Genomic DNA, 20,712 nt, shown 5'->3' with positions numbered 1-20,712 from the left:
TTATGCTGAGGTACTGGCTGCCAGCTGGGTTGGTTGGCTCAGTTGGTTATAGTTGTGCTAATGAAACTACCAATGCTGATTGAATCCCACATGGAAATAAGCTTCACGTGAAAATTCTGAACCCGTTTTTAGAGCCTGTCAACCAGACTCACTCCTCTGTGAGATGCTTTTGTTCTAGGCGGCCCATCAGCTCTCTGTTTTGTCTTTGCTTTATTTGCTTTTCCCGTCTGTTATCCATTTGTTTCAGGAGACTTTGGGAATATTCTTCTTGTTTAAAAGCATTAATCTCAGAACTGAGTGGCCGTTTATCAAATAGGAAAGATTTCTGGAATGAAGGAGAAGCAATTCATTTACTTTAAAATACCAAAAAGCAACAAAGAATAAAGGTAGTAATTCAGAAAACTAAAATCCATGATTAACTTATAGTATTTGCAGGTATTAGCAACAGAAATTTTGAAAAGACTCACACAAAATTCAGGTTTCTCCTTCTTGTGGATTCTTATAGCTTCAGCAACTCCAAGATTATAGGCAGCATTTTTTTGATTCTGTGCTCTATTAGCCAGATTTCTCATCTTTGAAAACAAACAAACAAAAAATTACGTACTGAAAATACAGCCTTTAAAAATTTAATTCTAGGGGCGCCTGGGTGGCTCTGTTGATCGAGCGTCCGACTCCGGCTCAGGTCATGATCTCGCGGTCTGTGAGTTCAAACCCCACATTGGGCTCTGTGCCAACAGCTCAGAGACTGGAGTCTGTTTCAGATTCTGTGTCTCCCTCTCTCTCTCTGACCCTCCCCTCTTCATGCTCTGTCTCTCTCTGTCTCAAAAAAATAACATTAAAATAAACATTAAAATAAAAATTAAATAAAATTAAATTATTTAAAATATTTAAATTATTTTATTAAATTATTATTATATTAAAATAATTAAATTATTTAAAATAAAAATTAAAATAAAAAATAAACATTAAAAAAAATTAATTCTATTACATTATAATAATCCAACTGAGGTAGAAACTCGCCTTTTGGAGGCAATGGTACTTTCTGTAAAGCTTCATAGATTTATAAAAGTGGGTTGGGGAAGGTTTTTTTTCTTTTTTCCTGTTTTGCGGCTTTAGGCAGCACCTCTGTGGGGATCGTAAGAGGGAATGGAAGATTTCTTAAGTGGTTACCTGGTATCACAAATGCAAGAAAGAGCAATATGGTCAGCTATGGGAGACCACAGAAATCTGGACAGTGCAAATATGGGGGTACCATCCTCTCTTTGCTTGCTTGAGATAGGCCATAGATTTGAAGGGGAAAGCCTTGGTTATGTTGTATTAGAAATCACAAATAAAACCATATAAATCCAGGAGTTCCACCTTTAAAACTAAGTCCTTGGGGGTTGGGGAGAGGGAGAAATCAGTGGCAGGTACAAACATTCAGTGTTGCTCAGTGTTTCATACATTGAAACACTCATTGTTGCTCAGTGTACAAACATTCAGTGTTTCATAGTTTTATTATGAAAACTTGCATACAACCCAAGTTTTAGTCCAACAATAAGGAAATGATTAAATACATTACAGTACAGACATATGACGGGGCATTTAACGTGGCCCTTTAAAATCAAGTTCCTACGGTCCCATTCTTCAGTCGGAGTGTTGAACTACCTGGTGTTTCTGGAGCTCCTCTTGATCCTTCATCATTTGATACTGCCGAATGTGTTGCTCATTTTCTCTCTCCCCTCTCTTCCTCTCACTGCTGTGGTGTCGTGGCAAATTGCGCAGCGCTCGTTGCAAACACACATAACACAATTCCTACAATACCGAGTTTGAAGACAAACTGAGTTTTTTGCCTTTTACTTGTTTTCCTTCACATTCCCTTCACAAGCTTTCCAGAGACTGAGCATGTCAAGCAACATACTCTATAAACGAATGTATTGATGGCAATTAGAAACATGAGTCTTCAAAGTGGGCTCCACAAATATCCAAAAGGATTTACTGAACTCTCATTTGATCAAAAGTATTTATAGCAGGTGGGCCTGGGTGGTTCAGTCAGTTAAGTATCTGACTTTGGCTCAGGTCATGATCTCTCATGGTTTGCAAGTTCGAGTCCTGCATTGGGTGAGCCTCACTTCTCTCTCTCTACCCCCCCCCCCCCCGCCCTTGCTCACTGCACCCTCTCTTTACCTCAAAAAAGAAATGTATTTGTAGCAAGTGAAAATTAGAAAGAGATATACCAACCCTACTTGTGTTAACCCTAGTAGATTTTAATAATAGATATGTTTATTGGAGTCTAATTTGGGGTCCTGAGTATTTGAACCATATCCATACATTGAAAAAAAAAAAAGCAATTCCCATAACTCTTACTGAGAAACAGAAGTCAGAAACAGAAAGAGAACTTTGTTTGAAGACACTGTACCTGCCCTGCCTTAGTATGATCCTGGCAACCAGTGGCTGGAGAAATGTTATGCTTCATTTTATTGTAATCTTTCAAATAACGTGGAGATGATAAGCTATAAAAACAGTGCAACATGAATTAATGTTTAAAAGTCTGACATGAGCTATGATAATTTGGGAAGCAAGCACAAATATAAGGGAAAGAAAAATAATCTTAGCGATCTTTCTCAGAGGATCTATATGTATTGAGGTTAAGAATCCATGGTTTGTGTCAAATAAACTGGGGTTTGAATCCCAGCTTTTTTGCTTACAAGTTGACTGGCATTAGGCAACCTGGGTCATCTTGCAAAAAATCTCAGTTACCAATGCTATGAAATGGGTATAAAATGTATTCATTCTACAAAATGTATTGTGCTTATTATATGCACTATTTTAGGCATGGGAGATGCAGTAAAGAACAAAATATACAAAAAAAAATAAGAAAAAGAAATCCTTGTCCTTATGGAATTAACATTCTGATAAGAACTGACAGCCTGCTGATAAACAAGTAAGTCAATTCAATAGTATATGTGATTGGGTGGCTCAGTCAGTTGAGCATCTGACTCTTGATTTCGGCTCAAGTTATAGTCTCAGGGTCCCCACATCAGGCTCTGCTCTGAGTATTGGAGTCTGCTTGTGATTCTCTCCCTATCTCTCTGCCTCTCCCCCGCTCACACACATACTCTCTCTCTCAAAATAATAAACTTATTTAAAAAATAGAATGTGTGAAGGTGATAAATGCCCTACAATGCTGGAGGGATGGAGTATTGAACCAAACAGAACGCCCATGTAAGATGTACCAAGAAGGTGATATTTCAGTAAATAGCTGAAAGAAGGAGGGGTTAAAAATAATCAAATATCTGATGCAAAAAGCATTCCAGGCAGAGTGAATGAGTACAAAGTCCTTGAGGTGGGAGTGTACCTGTGCTCAAAGTAGCCAGTGAAAGATGAGATAGCAGACAGAAAGTAGGAGAGAGATCAGAGACCAAACAGGCTCTTGGAGGCCATGGCAAGGGCTCTGGCTTTTACCCTGGGTAAGAATGGAATCCATTGGAGGGTACAATGTCCAGTATTAACAAAACTATGGAGAAGACAGCAGTCCCTCATATTTCTGCTACTGGGAAGATAATTTGATATAACCTTCCTGAGAATAATTGATAGCATGTATCAAAGGCATGAAAAATGGGTTCATCTCTTACCTCTAAAATTTTACTTTAAAGTTTTTATTCTATAGAATATTCAGGTGCATGCAGAGAATTATGTGTAGATATATTGTCACAGTATGGTGTATAATATTAAAAAACTAAAAATAATCTAAATATCCAAAAGGAGATGAGTTAAACAAAAGGTTTAATTAATGAAGTGATGTGCAATTATTTGTTCATGTTCTGGGACATTCAAAGCCATGGGAAAATGTTAACCACTTATTGTTGAGTATAACAAAGTTTCATATGATATGATCTCAGTTGTACTTAAAATGTGTGTATATGTTTCAAATATAAATATATGTATAATGGGTGATTTTTTTGTATCTATTCCTTTTCTCATTTTTCAAAATTTCTGTGATATACATTACACACACACACACACACACACACACACACACACACACACACACACCCATTTTTTGGTCAACATCTATAGGAAGCCTCCACCAATAAGCCCTAACAATTAATTACTCCCTCCTCCTTGCAGCTCCTGTACTTTCTTTTGTTGTCTTTACCATGTGTACTACTTCTTTAGTGTCAGTCTCCCTGAGAGACTGTTTATATGTCTTTTATATGTCTTACAGCTCTGTGTCTTTGGTGTCTAAAGTAATGCCCAGCATACTGTGGTGCTCAGTGTCTGTTGGATTGAACTAAATTCCAAAGTACAAGACATTTAATTCACAATTATCTTTCATAACCATGAGATTATTCAAAACAAGCATGCCCAGGGTTTTGAACATGACTTTAGTACCACAGAGTGCATAAATCACACATATGATAGCTGATACACTGTGACACATTAACAAATTCAAATTTGCTAGCCCAATGCAGTATAAATAATCAATGCTCAATAGATAACTTGAGTATGGTTGACTAATTTGAGGTTTTAAAAAGTGTCCTACTTGGGGTGCCTGGGTGGCTCAGTCTGAGCATCTGACTCTTGATTTCAGCTCAGGTCATGATCTCACAGTTCCTGAGATCGAGCCCTGCTTGGGATTCTGTCTCCCTCTCTCTCTGCCCCTACCCCACTTGCTCTCCATCTCTCAAAATTAGTAAAAGATAAACTTTAAAAAAAAGTGTGTTAAAAAAAAAAGAAAATAGAAATCTTTTGGGGTGCCTGGGTGGCTCAGTCAGTTAAGCATCTGACTCTTGATCTCAGCTCAGGTTATGATCTCATGGTTTGTGAGTTCAAGCCCCACATCAGGCTCTGCACTGAAAGTGTGGAGCCTGCTTAGAATTCTCTCTCTCCTCTCTCTGACTCTCCTTTGCTTGCTCTCTCTCTCTCTCAAAACAAATAAGTAAACTTTAAAAAAATGAAAATAGAAATCTTTTGACATAACATTGTTAGAAGACATGACCATAATGAATTGTAATACATTCATTCATTCAAAGAATGTTTATTGAATGCCAGCCATGTTTAGCAAAACTGCTTTCCAATTTGATCCAAATTGGAAAACAAGAGAAATTTTCCAAAATCCACAAGAGAGTTAGATGTTCTCTCCCCTGTGCTATTTTGTTTCCACCTCTGTCATAGTGTTTATCCTACTGAGTCATAATTTATCACTCTATGTATGCCTGGCTTTCCCACTAGATTATGAGCCCTGACTGAATCTATTATCCCAATCACCTAACAGGTAGAATGTACTCAAGGATACAGAATGAAGGAATGAATAAACACTCATTTAAATTCCCTGCATCAAGATATAACTCAAAAATATATTTAGTAACAGACACCAGATAAAATACCAATGCATTACCTTTCGCGGTTCACACTCTTACCACCACTAACATTCTGCTCCGCCATGTTTGGAAAGCTGATGTTTGTCACTTTGAAAGGAGAGAGAGCATGTTTTTCTCGAAGTCTCTTGTGTGTTATGATCTCTGTAAAATGAATGAAACCAAGTTTCCTTTCAACTTTAAATGGGTGGTTTTGTACTTAACTAATTTTTAAAACTCGTTATTTTACCCGGGAAAATTTATATATAAGATACATTTCTTATCTTAAATTATTGTCCCTTGCCCTAGTGTGATTCAAACAAATATTTTTTTGTATATTTATTACGTGCAAGACACTGGCTAGTCACTTTAGAAAATACAAGAGGCAAGTCTTTGCCCTTCAAGATCTTTCAAAAGATCTCAACTTAATTAATTAAGATCTCAACTTAATAATGGTTTGACCTATGATTTGTGACTTTGGCTTTTGATGGTGTAAAGTGATGTGCATGCAGTACAAACTGCACTTTGAATTTTGAATTGTGATCTTTCCCTGGACTAGTGATATGTGACACAACATTCCCTTGGGGATGCTGGGCGGCCCAGCAAGCTGCAGCAGGCAGCCAGCCACAGTTAGGAGAGTGAACAAGCGATACACTTCCAGCTATTCTGTACCCATGCAACCAGTCTGTTTTTCACTTCCAGTAGTCAATAAGTTACATAAGATATTCAATACTTAATTATAAAATAGGCTTTGTGTTAGGTGATTTTGTCCAACTATAGGCTAATGTAGGCTAGATGACACATTTCAGACAGGCTAGCTATAATGTTCAGTAGGTTAGATGTATTAAACACATTGTCAGCTTATGATAGTTTCAACTTATAATGGGTTAACCTGAACATAACCCCATCGTTAAATTGGGGAAGATCTATAGTTGTAGAGAAAAATAAGATATAGACAAAAACCCCAAGAGCTCTCATCGTGGAGGTCTTATTACATGCCTACAATGCTAAGTCGCTTTGCATACATTGCATAAATAGCAACTCAGGGCAATGATGAAAAATGTCTACATTCCAATTGATGGTGCTATCTTTAAGGGTCTGCCATGTTTAGAGATGAAAGAAGACACTTCAGAATCCAGTGATGAGAGAAGTGTTCATGGAGTAAGTGCGATGTAAAAATGATGCTAAGAGGTGAGTAGGATTGGGCTGGACTGTAAGAAAAGGAAGGACATTCTAGGCAAGAGAAAAAGAATGAACAAAAACATGAAGTCAGGGAAGGACAAGATGTGTTAGAAGGACATAAATAGACAATTCTGCTCAGAGAAGGAATCTATAGGAAACAGTGACAGATGAGGTTACAGACACAAAAGCATGTGAATATTAGGCTAACAGTTTACATGTAGTCCTGTAGGCCACATGTTGCAAAAACAATATCCACAAGCCAATGTTTACCCACTGACATGGGTTTTTTTTTTTTTTGGCTCTATCAGCATTTTTTGCTTCAATGTCAATTAGTGTGTTGCCTACAAAGCAATAATCTCCTAAAGGAAGTTTCCAAAGGGTGGCATGGCAACCCCTAAGGATCCCTAGGATCCTTTCCAAAAGTCTTTGAAATCCTAGGATTTTCTTCATATGCTTCAACCAACACAAACATATCATAACAGATTAAATGAAGACACAGATATGAAAATCCAGCCACCTTATATTAAGCCAAGTATCAAAGATGCAAAACTTCCATTCTCCATTTTTCATAAAAATTATTATTTATGCTAACATGTCACCCTATCATGTTAAATGCAACCCACTTCATGCATTTACATTATCTGACTGGACCCTGTAGGCATATGAATTTTGACCTCTTTAAGTAATGGGGAACCAGCAAAGAGATCATAGTCTAAAAGCCTGAGAGTCAAAAAGTGGTTAAGATGAGATACAAGATTCCAGGAATAGAAGATATATGTTAGAAAGAAGAATACAGTAATTATTCATGATTCTAACTTTATTTATTTTGAGCATAGAAGTCACTAAGCAATATGGCTGGGCTACCATCAATATGGTAGCAATATTGGCCTACCTCTGACGCCTTCTTTGCTTGGATGGTCTTTTAATTCGCACTTCTCTTGTCCATTCATTTCATTTTCATCTTCCTCTACAATGGTCTCCATAGGTGGTTTTTTGTCCAACGTCTTGATCTCAATCCTAGAAACAAGCCACGATGTTTACTGCTCTGGGCCTGAATAGGTGAATGTGTGAACTTTCAATCCTTAGAAGCAACCCAGCTAGCTATCTGGTTCTGAAATACACCCACTTCTCTCAAGGGGGCAAGTGCTTTCATTTACTGAGGCTCTCTTTCAGGCTAAGTTTGGTGGCCAACCAAGACCTCCCCTCTCAGTACTGAGGCCTCAAAAGCAGATAAATTGAGGGATTTAAGCTTTGGGTTTGGTCTCAGTTTGAACCCGGCTGTCTTTTCTAGTTCTGTAACCGGATGCATAGAGGTGACAGTGAAAGGTGGCTGTTGAATGACTTAAAGGCAAAGATTCACAGCCTGGTAGGCAGAGACCAAAATATGCCCAGAAATAACTGCTCCTCCCCTCCCTCTTTCTCCTCCCCACAGCTCCATCCTTTCCCCAGGCAAAAGTGAGGGACTTGCAAAAGCACAATGGGGGAATGGATGTGTTCAGCTGGTGCATGTAGTTGTAGGTTTTCTGTGGTCTCAAGTATGGAGTGCTGGGTTAGAGGTGTAAGCAGGAGAGAGGGCAGTGGGGGAGGGTGGTACTTCCAGTAAATTCAGGGACCAAACTTCATATGAATAAAACATCTACAACTATTTTGAGTATTTGAGTTCTCCGGTCCATCTCTAGGCTCTCTAGTTAACAGGAGCTTCCATCTCTGTTCTTGACCCATTGCAATTATTTCCCTCCTGGAATGCTTCAGCCAAAATATGTCCAAGGGGGCAGCCAAATTTGCCTTCCAAAATACAATCACAATAAAATTATTTTGAATCCATTGATTTATTTTTAATGAGTAAGGCAACATGGTACAATAGAAAGAATAGTGGAACAGTCAGGAGCCATGGTTTTATTTCTAGCTTGGCCATTCAGTTGTTTGTCCATTTCATCCACAATATTAAGGGTCTAGACTAACTAATCTCTAATGTTTATTCTGACCCTCACACTGATTTTGAGGTATGTCATACAGTCCTTCCTAGAGGGGGTTTTTCCAAACCAACTAACACAGGAGGATGTCACAGATTTAAAAACCATGAGAAAATAATACTCTGGGAAGCTGGTTGTTATTCCCCAAACTTCCTCCACCTGAAAAGCGTAATAGTTAATGGCATAGCAATTAAAATTAAGAACATGATTAAGGGTACACAATGAGTGAGTGACAGCTAAACTGGGGGAAAAAAAACCAAGTCTCCTGACTCCTATTCCAGTGTACTTTTTAAAAAAAAAATTTTTAAATGTTTATTTACTTTTGAGAGAGACAGACAGACCATGAGTAGGGCAAGGGCAGAGAGGGAGACACAGAATCCAAAGCAGGCTCCAGGCTCCATGCTGTCAGCACAGAGCCCGATGCAGGGCTCAAACCCACAAACCACGAGATCATGACCTGAGCCAAAGTTGGACACTCAACTGACTGAGCCACCCAGGTGCCCCCTATTCCAGTGTTCTTAATACTGCACCATGTTGTTTCACTTATTAAAAGAAAAAAAAATTAAAATTACAATTTTGCACCTCTATAAAATGGATAAAATTAAATACACAGCTCAAATAGCTAAAGTGAAAATTAAGTGCAATAATATTGAGAAAGTGCTTAATAGCATCTGACATCTACAGTAGTAAATATTCCATAGATGACAATTATTATTATTATCAGTATCATTATTATAATCATTGTCAGCAGCCACCACTAAAACCCACTGCACTCTTGGGATAAAGTTGTTCCTTTATTCTACCTTATCTCTCTAACCACTTGAGTGGTAAGAATCAGAGCTCAGACAGGTGAACTAGACTGCAGAAAGAGAAAGCTAGTTCAGAGGAAATGATGGAAGGTAGAGGAAAGCCCAGAAGATGAGAAGAATTGCACTAATATTGCAGGGACTAAAATTGATGGGAGGTAGTATCAGAGTTTCTAGGGAGCTAAGAGTAGTTTTAAAAATGAATAGTCTAGGGGCGCCTGGGTGGCGCAGTCGGTTAAGCGTCCGACTTCAGCCAGGTCACGATCTCGCGGTCCGTGAGTTCAAGCCCCGCGTCAGGCTCTGGGCTGATGGCTCAGAGCCTGGAGCCTGTTTCCGATTCTGTGTCTCCCTCTCTCTCTGCCCCTCGCCCGTTCATGCTCTGTCTCTCTCTGTCCCAAAAATAAATAAACGTTGAAAAAAAAATTAAAAAAAAAAAATGAATAGTCTAGATGGACCTAGAGGGTATAATGTTAAATTAAATAAGCCAGACAGACAAAGATAAACACCATATCATTTCACTCATATGTGGAACTTAAGAAACAAGACAAATAACAAAAGAAAAGAAGAGTCAAACAAAAAAGCAGATTCTTAAATACAGAGAACAAACTGGTGGTTTCCAGAGGGGAGGTGGGTGAAGCATGGGTGAAATAAAGGGGATTAAGAGTACATTTATCATGATAAGCACCAAGTAATGTATAGAGTTGTTGAATTATCATAAATAAAAATCGTCTAACTGGCCATTGCTTTCTAACTTAACTATGGAAAGTGTATGCAACAAATCCTTCTTTGCTAGAACACTGAAAGAGAGAGAACACTAAAAGGAGCATGAGCCAGAAAAGATGAGAAACACTACCCAATCACATTAATAAATCAACAAGGATTGCTGTGCCTGGAGGAAGCTGTGGAGCAAAACACTGACCTTGGAAATGCACACCCACACTTGGATTGCTTCTCTGAGCTCTCTCCGCTGGACAACACGGAGTCCACAGTGCCAGGCCTCTGGAGGACAGAGAAAGAGAAAGGTTATGCTTGGGGCAGTGGTCTAGGACACATACAAATCAAAGCTATAGGCAGTCTCAGAGGCAAGGCTACCATGATACTCTCTATTGTTATTTCTTACTTATTTACTTATTTATTTATTTATTTATTTATTTATTTATTTATTTATTTATATTTTTTTAGTGCTTAAAGTCTAGAGCTTAAAATCCAAAGAGGAATTATCTCATTTATCACCGTGGATAGTCTCATACCAATTCCACTGATGCTGCCTTTTCTCAAACCATTTCCTCTTTGGAAATTACCTTCAGAGTTGATGGCTTCTTTTATACATCTTTAAGAGGAGAGCTGACTTATTTGAAACTATGAGGAAAATAAGCAAGGAAGCCAATTCCACTCTTGACCCAAATAACTCTAAGAGAAGGGTAAGAGAAGGGCTTTGAAGTCACGTGGATTCATGTTCACATCCCCACACTGTTAAGTTATGTAACCTTAAACCCTGAGTATGTGGGGATAACAGGATCTAATTCATAGAATTTTTATGAGGTACTGTATGTAAGTGGCTGGCACATAATAAACACTCAACAAATAGCAGCTATTATAATTATTATCACATTTTACAGTAATGACATTATTACATTATACTAGTATAGAAATCCAAAATTATTTTTGAAATGATATGGTTTACAAAAGGCTTTGAAGGGAATTTGCAAAAAGAAGTTTTAAATATGGTTCCAGCAAAAGCAGCATCATTGAAATAAACCTACAGCTTCCCAAGAGAACTACTCTGCAGAACAACACTCAGGTTTAAGTTATGGGACATTTGGGGGGAAAGAATCACTCTCACCACTTTATAGCAATTTCCCAAAATGTGATTTAAAAAAAAATTTTTTTTTACATTTTATTTATTTTTGATAGAGAGAGACAGAGCACAAGTGGGGGAGGGGCAGAGAGAGAGGGAGACACAGAATCCGAAGCAGGCTCCAAGATCTCAGCTGTCAGCACAGAGCACGACGAGGGGATCGAACTCACAAACTGCAAAACATGACCTGAGCCCAAGTCGGACCAACTGAGCCACCCAGGCATCCCCCCCAAAATGTGATTTTTGCTGTTAACAAGCCTTGGATTAACCAAAAGTTCCACGATTCATGATTCAGTCAGTTAAAGCAGACTTCTCAGATCCTTTAACATGCCAGTGTGTTTTGTGCTTCTGTCCAGGAGGGTGATATATGCAGCAGCCCTCCATCTGCTTTGGTCTCCAGATCCTTTTTTCATAGAATATCTCTCGGGATGACTACTTCTGGAAAATGCTCCTTCAAAGTTATGTCTTAGAGTGCAGCAGGCTGTCCTCTCTTATAAACATGTTATTAAAACTACAAAGTTCTGTAGAATCCCTGAAGATTAGAGATGGGCCAGCACTTTGGCCTTGCTTCTGCTGTATTTTCATGGAAACGGGAGGGTGATAGCTGCGTGTTTCCACTTTACATACACAGGGTTAGTGCCTATCTTTAAAATCCTACATGAAGCCAGATTGTGCAGAAAACACCAAGAGCTTCATTATGCACAACTCTTAAATCCCCATCCCAGAGCTCCATGAAAAAGGAAATTAGAAAGTAGAGAGTAGAATTAGACCGTATTTATAGACTTTCATTTTATAGTCTTTCACTTAAAAATCAGGCTTTTGCTCTATGGAACCCAGGATTTTATAACATTCTATGATAATATAATTCATTTGTACCAATTTTATTCATTCTTAAGGCACACTAAGCATTCAGTTAGTTCTGGTGATTAACTGTTTCACTACCTCCTTAAACTCTGCTATGTCCAACTTAGCATGAAGGTCATACCAGCTACTGAATAATAATGATGGGGTCAATTATGAAATTTCTTCCACAGTATGGCAAATTAAAAGCTAAAGATACATTTCCATGACTCGATTTATTGTAGACTGTCATTAAAATAAAATACCATGGGGCGCCTGGGTGGCGCAGTCGGTTAAGCGTCCGACTTCAGCCAGGTCACGATCTCGCGGTCCGTGAGTTCGAGCCCCGCGTCGGGCTCTGGGCTGATGGCTCAGAGCCTGGAGCCTGTTTCTGATTCTGTGTCTCCCTCTCTCTCTGCCCCTCCCCCGTTCATGCTCTGTCTCTCTCTGTCCCAAAAAAATAAATAAACGTTAAAAAAAAAAATTAAAAAAAAAATTTTTAAATAAAATACCATAAGGACACCTAGGTGGCTCAGTCGGTTAAGCATCTAACTCTTGATCTTGTCTCACAGTTAATGAGATCAAACCCTACCCCGGGCTCCATGCTGAGCATGGAGTCTGCTTGGGATTCTCTCTCTCATGGTCTCTGCCCCTCTGCTGTTTGTGCACTCTAAATAAATAAATAAATAAATAAATAAATAAATAAATAAATAAATAAATGCTATAACCAGCCAAAAAAAAAAAAAAAAAAAAAAAAAGAGCCATTAGGAAGTCTGATTCTACCACTTATTAGCACTCTGATTTCAGGCTTCCCACATAATCTCTGAACCTCCATTTTTCTCATTTGTAAAATCAGGATGATAATAATGCCAGTTTTATAATGTTTTCAAACTCAAATGAAATAATAGATATGGAAGAATTTTTAAACACTATATGGTACTATAAAGTATTCAGAATTATGAACGCTTTTATTACTATTTATATTTTTCAGTTGGTATTGACTCAAAACTTAAGGTTTCTTTGCCCTTCTAACCTTTTTGTTAAAGAGTTAACCATCTATAAACAAGCATTTTTTTGCACTTGGGGTAAGTGCCATTTAAAATACATCAACCCAGGGGCGCCTGGGTGGCGCAGTTGGTTAAGCGTCCGACTTCAGCCAGGTCACGATCTCGCGGTCCGTGAGTTCGAGCCCCGCGTCGGGCTCTGGGCTGATGGCTCAGAGCCTGGGGCCTGTTTCCGATTCTGTGTCTCCCTCTCTCTCTGCCCCTCCCCCGTTCATGCTCTGTCTCTCTCTGTCCCAAAAATAAATAAACGTTGAAAAAAAAAAATTAAAAAAAAAAATAAAATAAAATACATCAACCCAGGGCGCCTGAATGGCTCAGTCAGTTAAGTGTCTGACTCTTGATTTCAACTCAGGTTACGATCGCATAGTTCCTGAGATCGAGCCCCACATCAGGCTGCATGCTGACAGTGTGGAGCCTACTTGGGATTTTCTCTCGCCCTCTCTCTCTGTCCCCCCAACTTGCGTGCCCACGCTCTCTCAAAATAAATAAACATTTAAAAAAATAATAAATAAAATGTCAACCTGAGTTTTTCTTAATAATGACACACAGGTAATTCAAAGTTTTGATTGGGAGAGGGGTGTGGAGAAGGAAAACATTAACTTACATTTGCGAGGGCTTCTGCCAAAGCCCCAGTTCCATCCATTTTAGAAAGGAAATCCTTATAAAATCTCATCTTCACTTTGCCGCCTTTAATCGTGAGGATCCCGATTCCTTTGAAAGTAAACTCCACATTTGGTTTGGTGGAAATGGATCGTGATAAAAAAAGCAAAGTTTCTTTCACACAGTTTTCCACTGTATCCCTGCTAAATGGACCCTGCAGGGATATCGTGACAAAATTAAGTGGAACAACGGGAATATCACCTAGAGGAGAAAGACAGGGTGGGAGAAAGGAAATGTAAATTACAACAAGGTCATATCATATACACTCACAAATAATTATCTGATTCTTAATACTCAAAAATAGAATTGTCCATGTTAAGTCCTTAGTTGTACCCTAACAATAGACAGTAATCAGTACAATTTTCCTTAAAAGTATATATTTTGCTCACAATAAGAACAATTAGGTTTCTAAGCAAATTCCAGACAAGCTTTTGATTTTCCCTTGGAGACAATGTAATAACTAACTGCATTTCTTCATCAGAGGGTTTTCTGAAGTTTTCAGCCCTCTTATCTCTCAGGACATACTGTAGCAATACACTTGCCTGTCTCCTCCAATTATCACATCATTTTTAAATGTTTATAAATATCCATAAATGTCAAGTGTTTTGAAAAGATAGTTCAGTAGATGTTACCTTCAAATGAAAGTGTCTTATCAGAGGGTATCAGACTGGATAACTTGCTTTTTCTCCCTAATGAATCCCTAAATGACATTGCAAAGGAATATGGTATATCTAGCATAAAAATAAGCATAGGGTCTATTCCACAAGAACAGATCACCAGTCAAAAAAGGGGATAAATAACACAGGCGATCAAGATAATAAATCCGAAAAGAGGCAGTAACAAGATCCACTAATAGAGGAACAGGATAGAAAGAAGAACATTCTAAACATTCATTGAGCAAGCATTAATTTATAGCTTTCCAAGTACCCAATGGTGCTGGATGATGAAGATTAATATCTGCAGAACACAAGCTTCCCTATATCAGCCATGGTCTTCTGTACAATTTGATGGTGATTCTATACCACCTCCCTCCATTTTTTTAATGAAGTTCTTAAAAGAAAATGCTATATTGCCTGCCTATGGATTGTTCCCTCCCATTTATCCAATGTCTCTCTTCAATCTGTCTTCTAGCCCAACTACTTCAGTAGGGACACTATCATCTCATAATGGACAAGCCAATAGATGCATTGCAAATCTTAATCTCATGACCTCTCTGTAACCTCCATTGACCGTGCCCTCTCTATGCTCTTGTATCCATGGCACCACTCTTGGTTCTCCAATTTCCTCTTTTTTGGTTTCCTTTGCTAATTTCCTTCCTCATCTACTTCTGATAAGATGGTGTTTTGTTGTGCTGTTTTCTGTTGTTGTTGTTTTTAAACAAGACTTTGTCCTTGTCTGTCGCCTTCTCTTACTTTATATCTTCTCCTAGGTAAATTTTTCCAAATCCTGACCTCTAGTCTCCATCCCTCACCTGAGCTCTGGAACTACCTCCACCTACGTATCCCTACAGGAATTTCAAATTTAACATGTCCAAAAGCTAACTCATTATTTTATCTACCACCCCAACCTGCCTTCCCCCTTGCTTCCCTAAGGTGTTAATGACAAAAACGTACATCTATTTTCCAATAAATCGGAGTCATGCTATGTACCTTCCTTCTTCTTGCTACCCACCAGTCTCAACTGGCAGCCAAATCCCATCAGTCTCCATACGAAATATCTCACAAATAGATTCCTTCATCTTCCTCCTGATTGCCACTGCAATCAGGCTCCTACCATATTTCATCAAACTGCTATAATTAAAAGAACTATCCTCCTAAATTAAAAACTGGACTAGTACATACAGTTCCTTGCTCAAAAACTTTCAATGGCTCCCCACTGCCTATAGGATGAATCCCAAAGTCCTTATCATACTGCCTATAGCCCCTTACAACTTAATTGCTACCAACCACTTTTGTCTTAATTCCCTCCAATTGCCTCCACAATCATATGCCTTGGCCACAGAGAAGTACCTTATTCTTATTCTTGAATTATTCTTATTGTTCCTGAAATATCTCCCACAGCTTCTATGCCAGCAAAGCCCTATCATTCTTTAAGACCTCCTGGGATATGTCATCTTCCTAAGCCACCCTGAACAAAGTTAAGCATGCTCTCCTCTGGGCTCCCCTACATTCAATCTAGTTCTGATCAATGCTGCTTTCACAGCATTTAATCAGGTTGAAATATTTGCTTATATATTTATCTCCCATGCTAAATTTTGAGCTCTTCAAAGCAAGGACCATGTCTTGATTATCTTTAAGAACCAATGTATAATGTTTAATTAATTACCTACTTAATTAATGATGAAGACTCATAACCACAAAGCTAAACTAGAGACAGAATTGTTCTTGTGAATTAATTCAATCATATATATTTAATTCTGAAATTTCTTCAGCCTTGTAAAAAAATTAATTATAGATCTAAGCTACTTTTTTTGGACTATACTATGAGATCCAAGATGTTTTTGTTAAAAAAAAAAAAAAACAAGTTGGCTTTATTTTCACTTTATTTGGTAGGTTTTTGATGAATTGGGGTATTATATGCCTTCTGTCATAAAAGTCTAGGTAAAAATGGCTGAAAAGTCCATCAAATCTACCATAAAGATCATATGCATAATGAATTCTAAGTATAACTTGTTGGTATTTGGTTTTCCAATATTTCATTTTTTGGTGGTAAGTTACTCTGAAAATTAACTTTCAGGGAAGTTACCGTAAAGGCCAGTTTTAGCCTTTTGACCTGCTGACATTTGGGGTGGACTGTCTCTATCCACGTAGGAGTGCAATGCAAGAGGGGATAAGGAAGGTTAAAATGAATACAGCCCCAAAATCAGGAAGAACGTCCCCAAAGGCTTCTAAGTAACCAGGGGAGGTGTCACCAAGTCTACACACCAAAGCTGGAAGGTAAGTAAGCATCCTCTGTCAGGCACCATATCCCTTTAGCTTATCACTATATCTCAAGTGCCTGGAACAAGGCCTAACACATAGTTGGCTCTCAGTAAATATTTGTGGAAAGAGGGAAAAAAGGAAGGGAGGCAGAAGGAAGGAAAGGGGAAGGAGGGAGGGAGAAAGCAAGGGAGGAAGATTTTAGGGTGTGAGAGGTATATAAGGTATTCATTAAGTCTTTATGGAATTATTAACCTCACTCCTAAGTTTTAATAATGTACATTATATACGATAGAACACAGTTAGTGATCTTTTTCATAGCTAATATGGACTGTAATTCTAATTACAGTCCCTAATTAACTTTTTCTCTATAACCACTTTTAATTTCTGAGGGTCTAAAAAAATGAACAAAGGCTGTATAACTCTGTAATGTGGCATGTAAATGTGCCTTGATATCACATCAAGTCTTCCCATGCCTGCCTCTTAAGCTACTGAGGTTTAAAATGTCCTGCAGGAAGACTGTCTATCATTTCCCACCTTGGCCCTTCCCTCTTCCAAAGGTACCATGTGAAAAGTGAGCTGAAATCACAAACTGATAAAGCAGCAACTGAACAAACTTTGCCCTTCCATTTTCATCCCCAGGCCAGTAACTTTCTGAGAATGTCTTAAATATTGAAAAGATTTACCAGGAATGTATGTTTTGTTTTGTTTGAGTTCATGGGTCCGTACTAACTTCTCTGCCATGATAAATATGGGTCTCTGAATCAGAATAAACTTGCTGTTTCCCACGTCAATTTTTTGTCTCATGAAAGTAAAAGTTCCAAGCCCTGGGATCTGAACACCCTGAAAGAAAAAGGAAGGGGGAAAAAAAGAGCAAGAATCAGAAATCACTGAAGAGGTAAGGAAAAATAACCCTTAGTACCTCTATTCAAAAAAACCCCATGAAAACAATTAAGCCTTAAATATTCAATGATTTCTAAACTCTCTTCCAGCTATAGTATGTCATGATTCTAAGTTCTCATGTAAGTATAAAATGTAATATATTGATCTACAATGCTTCTGACATCAGACCCTGCATCTCCATTACCATTCAAAGGCTGTGAGGACTAAGATAACTTGTATGGATGCCATTGCTACTTTTAATCTATATTTAAGATTCCTCTTATCCTAAATCGTGGGAAATTCTGAATTTTAATCATTTACATTAGAAAGAAGGAATTTAAAAAGCTGTAAGAATCTCTGCTTTCTCATTCCTTCTTCTAGGTTTTGTCTCTCACTTAAAACCAGACAATCCAGCATCCAAGGCATCTGCTGCAGTGTAGTGATCTTGGCTGAGGGGTAGAAGCAAATGCTTTTGGCTCTCAAACTAGGCCTCTGTCTCCCTGGAAATATCACACCTCAAGGGTTACAAACTCAAATGCCTTCAGGCACCACCCACGAAAGAACGCAAGGGAATGAAGGTAGCCAGCCAGAGAGTGCAGTGGCTAGAAAGTACAAACCCCATCCAAAGGGAAGAGCTCACTGTTGGCTCCAGCCAAGTGTCATCATGCAGGAATGGAAAACTGGTGTTGTTAAATCTGCTGATTTTTCAAGAAAAGAGAAACAAGTCCAAAACTTTATATATATAAACTCTCCAAATTTTAGGTTGGTGATGACTACTTCAAATTATCAGACCAAACAAGATAAGTTTGAAGGACGAATTCAGCCCACGGGTTGTCATAATGGGACCTGTGAGTAGGATATAAAAGTTTCACAATTTCCCAGCTCCCTCCAAACTCCCCAAATCTCTGTCCAGTTCCATGGCATCCAAACTGAAGTCTGGGCAAAGTTTCTCATTTTTGGCAAGATGAGTTCAATCCCAGATTGTCTTCTTGTATTTCAGTTAAAACCCATTCCCTGCAAAGAGGCATGGCAGGAAGCATTACATCCTTCTATAGCAATGCCAGAAACTATCAGGTCACAGATCAACAGAATTCATCTAGTTCCTCTACACACATCCAGACTGGTCAGTGATCTGCTTGGTATCACTAGAGAGAACTTTTACAAATTCATTACCTAAGAATAAAATCCATGTTTGTTAAATGCTATCTGTAAGTCATAGTGTGAGCATCATAAAATCACAGGACTGAAAGTCAAATTGAATGGCTCTAAAATCTGTTATCTTGCTCCCAGCAAAATTATACAAGACCAAGGAAGAAAGATCCTTTGGACTCTTGCATTAAACTTAAAGTATAAATCTTGCCTTTTGTAGGGATAGCTGTCGTTGCACAAATTCTGACACATTCCCCCAGATAGTAGACACTTCTGAAATTCAAAGGAAATAAAAAATAATTGATGTAAGCTCTCATGTGATAGTATCTAGTGCTAATAAATAAAAAAGTAAATGTGAACTGCAGAATCAAACAATAGTAATTCCTAATTAATTTAGAATTAACAGAAAATAAGTTCATTCCCAAAAGTTAATTTTCCTAGTAACTAAAGCTTACCATTTTACATTCCAAAAATGTGCTTAAAAATAACAATAACAATAAATTTTTAAATAAAATCTTTCTAGGATAAAGAGAACTCTGTCGCACATTTCCTTTTATTCTTTATAGAAGTGGGACAGAGTTCCTTTTATCCTATAAATAGAGTTAATCAAGTATAATCTAGTCTTTTTTCTTTTTTTTAGTTCTCTAGATTCCAGTTAGTTAACATAAAGTGTAATATTAGTTTCTGGTGTATAATTTAGTGACTCAACACTTCCATACAACACCTGATGCTCATGACAAGTGAGCTCCTTAATCTCTATCACCTATTTAACCCTACCCCTTTTTTCTTAATGACCGATTCAAAAAGTATTTATTGAGTGTCTACTCTGTGCCCTCTGAAATATAAAACTTTATTCTTTTTTATTTTATTTAATGTTTATATATTTTTGAGAGAGAGAGACAGAGACAGAGCGTGAGCAGGGGAGGGGCAGAGAGAGGGGGAGACACAGAATCCAAAGCAGGCTCCAGGCTCTGAGCTGTCAGCACAGAGTCTAACATGGCACTTAAACTCTGGAACCGAACTATGAGATCATGACCTGAGCCAAAGTCAGACACTCAATCAACTGAGCCACCCAGGCCCCATATTTTATTTTTAATGTTTATTTATTTTGAGAGAGAGCACACATGTGAGTGGGGGAGGGGCAGATGAGGGGCAGTGGAGGGGGAGAGAGAGCGAGAGAGCGAGCGAGAATCCCAAGCAGGCTCCACATTCAGCATGTAGCCTGACCAGGGCTCGATCCCACAACAAGTCACAGACTGACCTGAAACCAAGAGTGGGTTGCCCAACCAACTGAGCCACCCAGACACCCCTAAACCTTCATTCTTATGACATTCTTTAACACAAAAGTAAAGCCAAGCATCATTAAAGCATAAAAGGCTGCTGTCTGGGCATTAAGTGTCTGTATACTTCTTTTATTGCTTAATTCTTTGTTGGGGGCGGTGAGGGGGGGGGGGGGAGTCTTTATAGAGATTGTGTGTGTGTGTGTGTGTGTGTGTGTGTGTGTGTGTGTATCATCTTTCTCCACAACTCTGCCCAGATGATAACTCCATGACAGCAGAGACCTAAGCTGCTTTGTGCACTGAATCTTTGTGTACTATCAACCTTGAGTAGCATGTAGTAGTCTTTGATATTCTTTAAATGCCTTAGCCCATATAACATTATTACTAAACCCATAAAACAATATATTCTTTTTAAATTGAGATTCAGTTTGGCACATAATAATAGTGTCAGGTGTACAACATAATGATTTGATATTTGTATATATTGCAAAATGATCACCATATTTTTGCTTAAATCTTGACTTGCTTTTCATTCTCATTTGTTACTGTTAGACTACCAGCTGTCACGTCTCTCTACTGCTAGTGCTCTGCAGACCTGATCCTAATTTACTGCTTCTGATCTGCTTTGTTTTTGCTTTCAACAAATATACTAATATTATATCTAAAGTAATATATTTAAAGTTTATTTATTTTGAAAGAGAGAGAGGCAGAGAGAGAGAATCCCAAGCAGGCTCCACACTGTCAGTGCAGAGCCCAACACA

General features: G+C 38.3%; 1 protein-coding gene across 1 annotated transcript in view; it reads right to left on the bottom strand.

Moving 5' to 3' along the window:
* Positions 1 to 20,712, bottom strand: part of CCDC81 (coiled-coil domain containing 81) — a 39,188-nt gene that overhangs the window by 13,041 nt on the left and 5,435 nt on the right. The window contains exons 2-11 of the mRNA XM_025928634.2: positions 18,883 to 18,944; positions 17,327 to 17,483; positions 13,667 to 13,923; positions 10,220 to 10,299; positions 7,414 to 7,538; positions 5,381 to 5,504; positions 2,399 to 2,492; positions 1,648 to 1,794; positions 468 to 572; positions 153 to 325 (exon numbers count right to left, since the gene is read on the bottom strand). Of these exons, the coding sequence (XP_025784419.1) occupies positions 153 to 325; positions 468 to 572; positions 1,648 to 1,794; positions 2,399 to 2,492; positions 5,381 to 5,504; positions 7,414 to 7,538; positions 10,220 to 10,299; positions 13,667 to 13,923; positions 17,327 to 17,483; positions 18,883 to 18,944 (1,324 nt within the window). The remainder of the gene's footprint in view (positions 1 to 152; positions 326 to 467; positions 573 to 1,647; positions 1,795 to 2,398; positions 2,493 to 5,380; positions 5,505 to 7,413; positions 7,539 to 10,219; positions 10,300 to 13,666; positions 13,924 to 17,326; positions 17,484 to 18,882; positions 18,945 to 20,712) is intronic.

Source organism: Puma concolor, chromosome D1 (assembly GCF_028749965.1).
Source record: "Puma concolor isolate L17-30 chromosome D1, mPumCon1.1.hap2, whole genome shotgun sequence".
Classification (NCBI taxonomy): Eukaryota; Metazoa; Chordata; class Mammalia; order Carnivora; family Felidae; genus Puma; species Puma concolor.
Note: the sequence above shows the minus strand (reverse complement) of the source record. Positions and strands in the feature narration are given on the sequence as shown.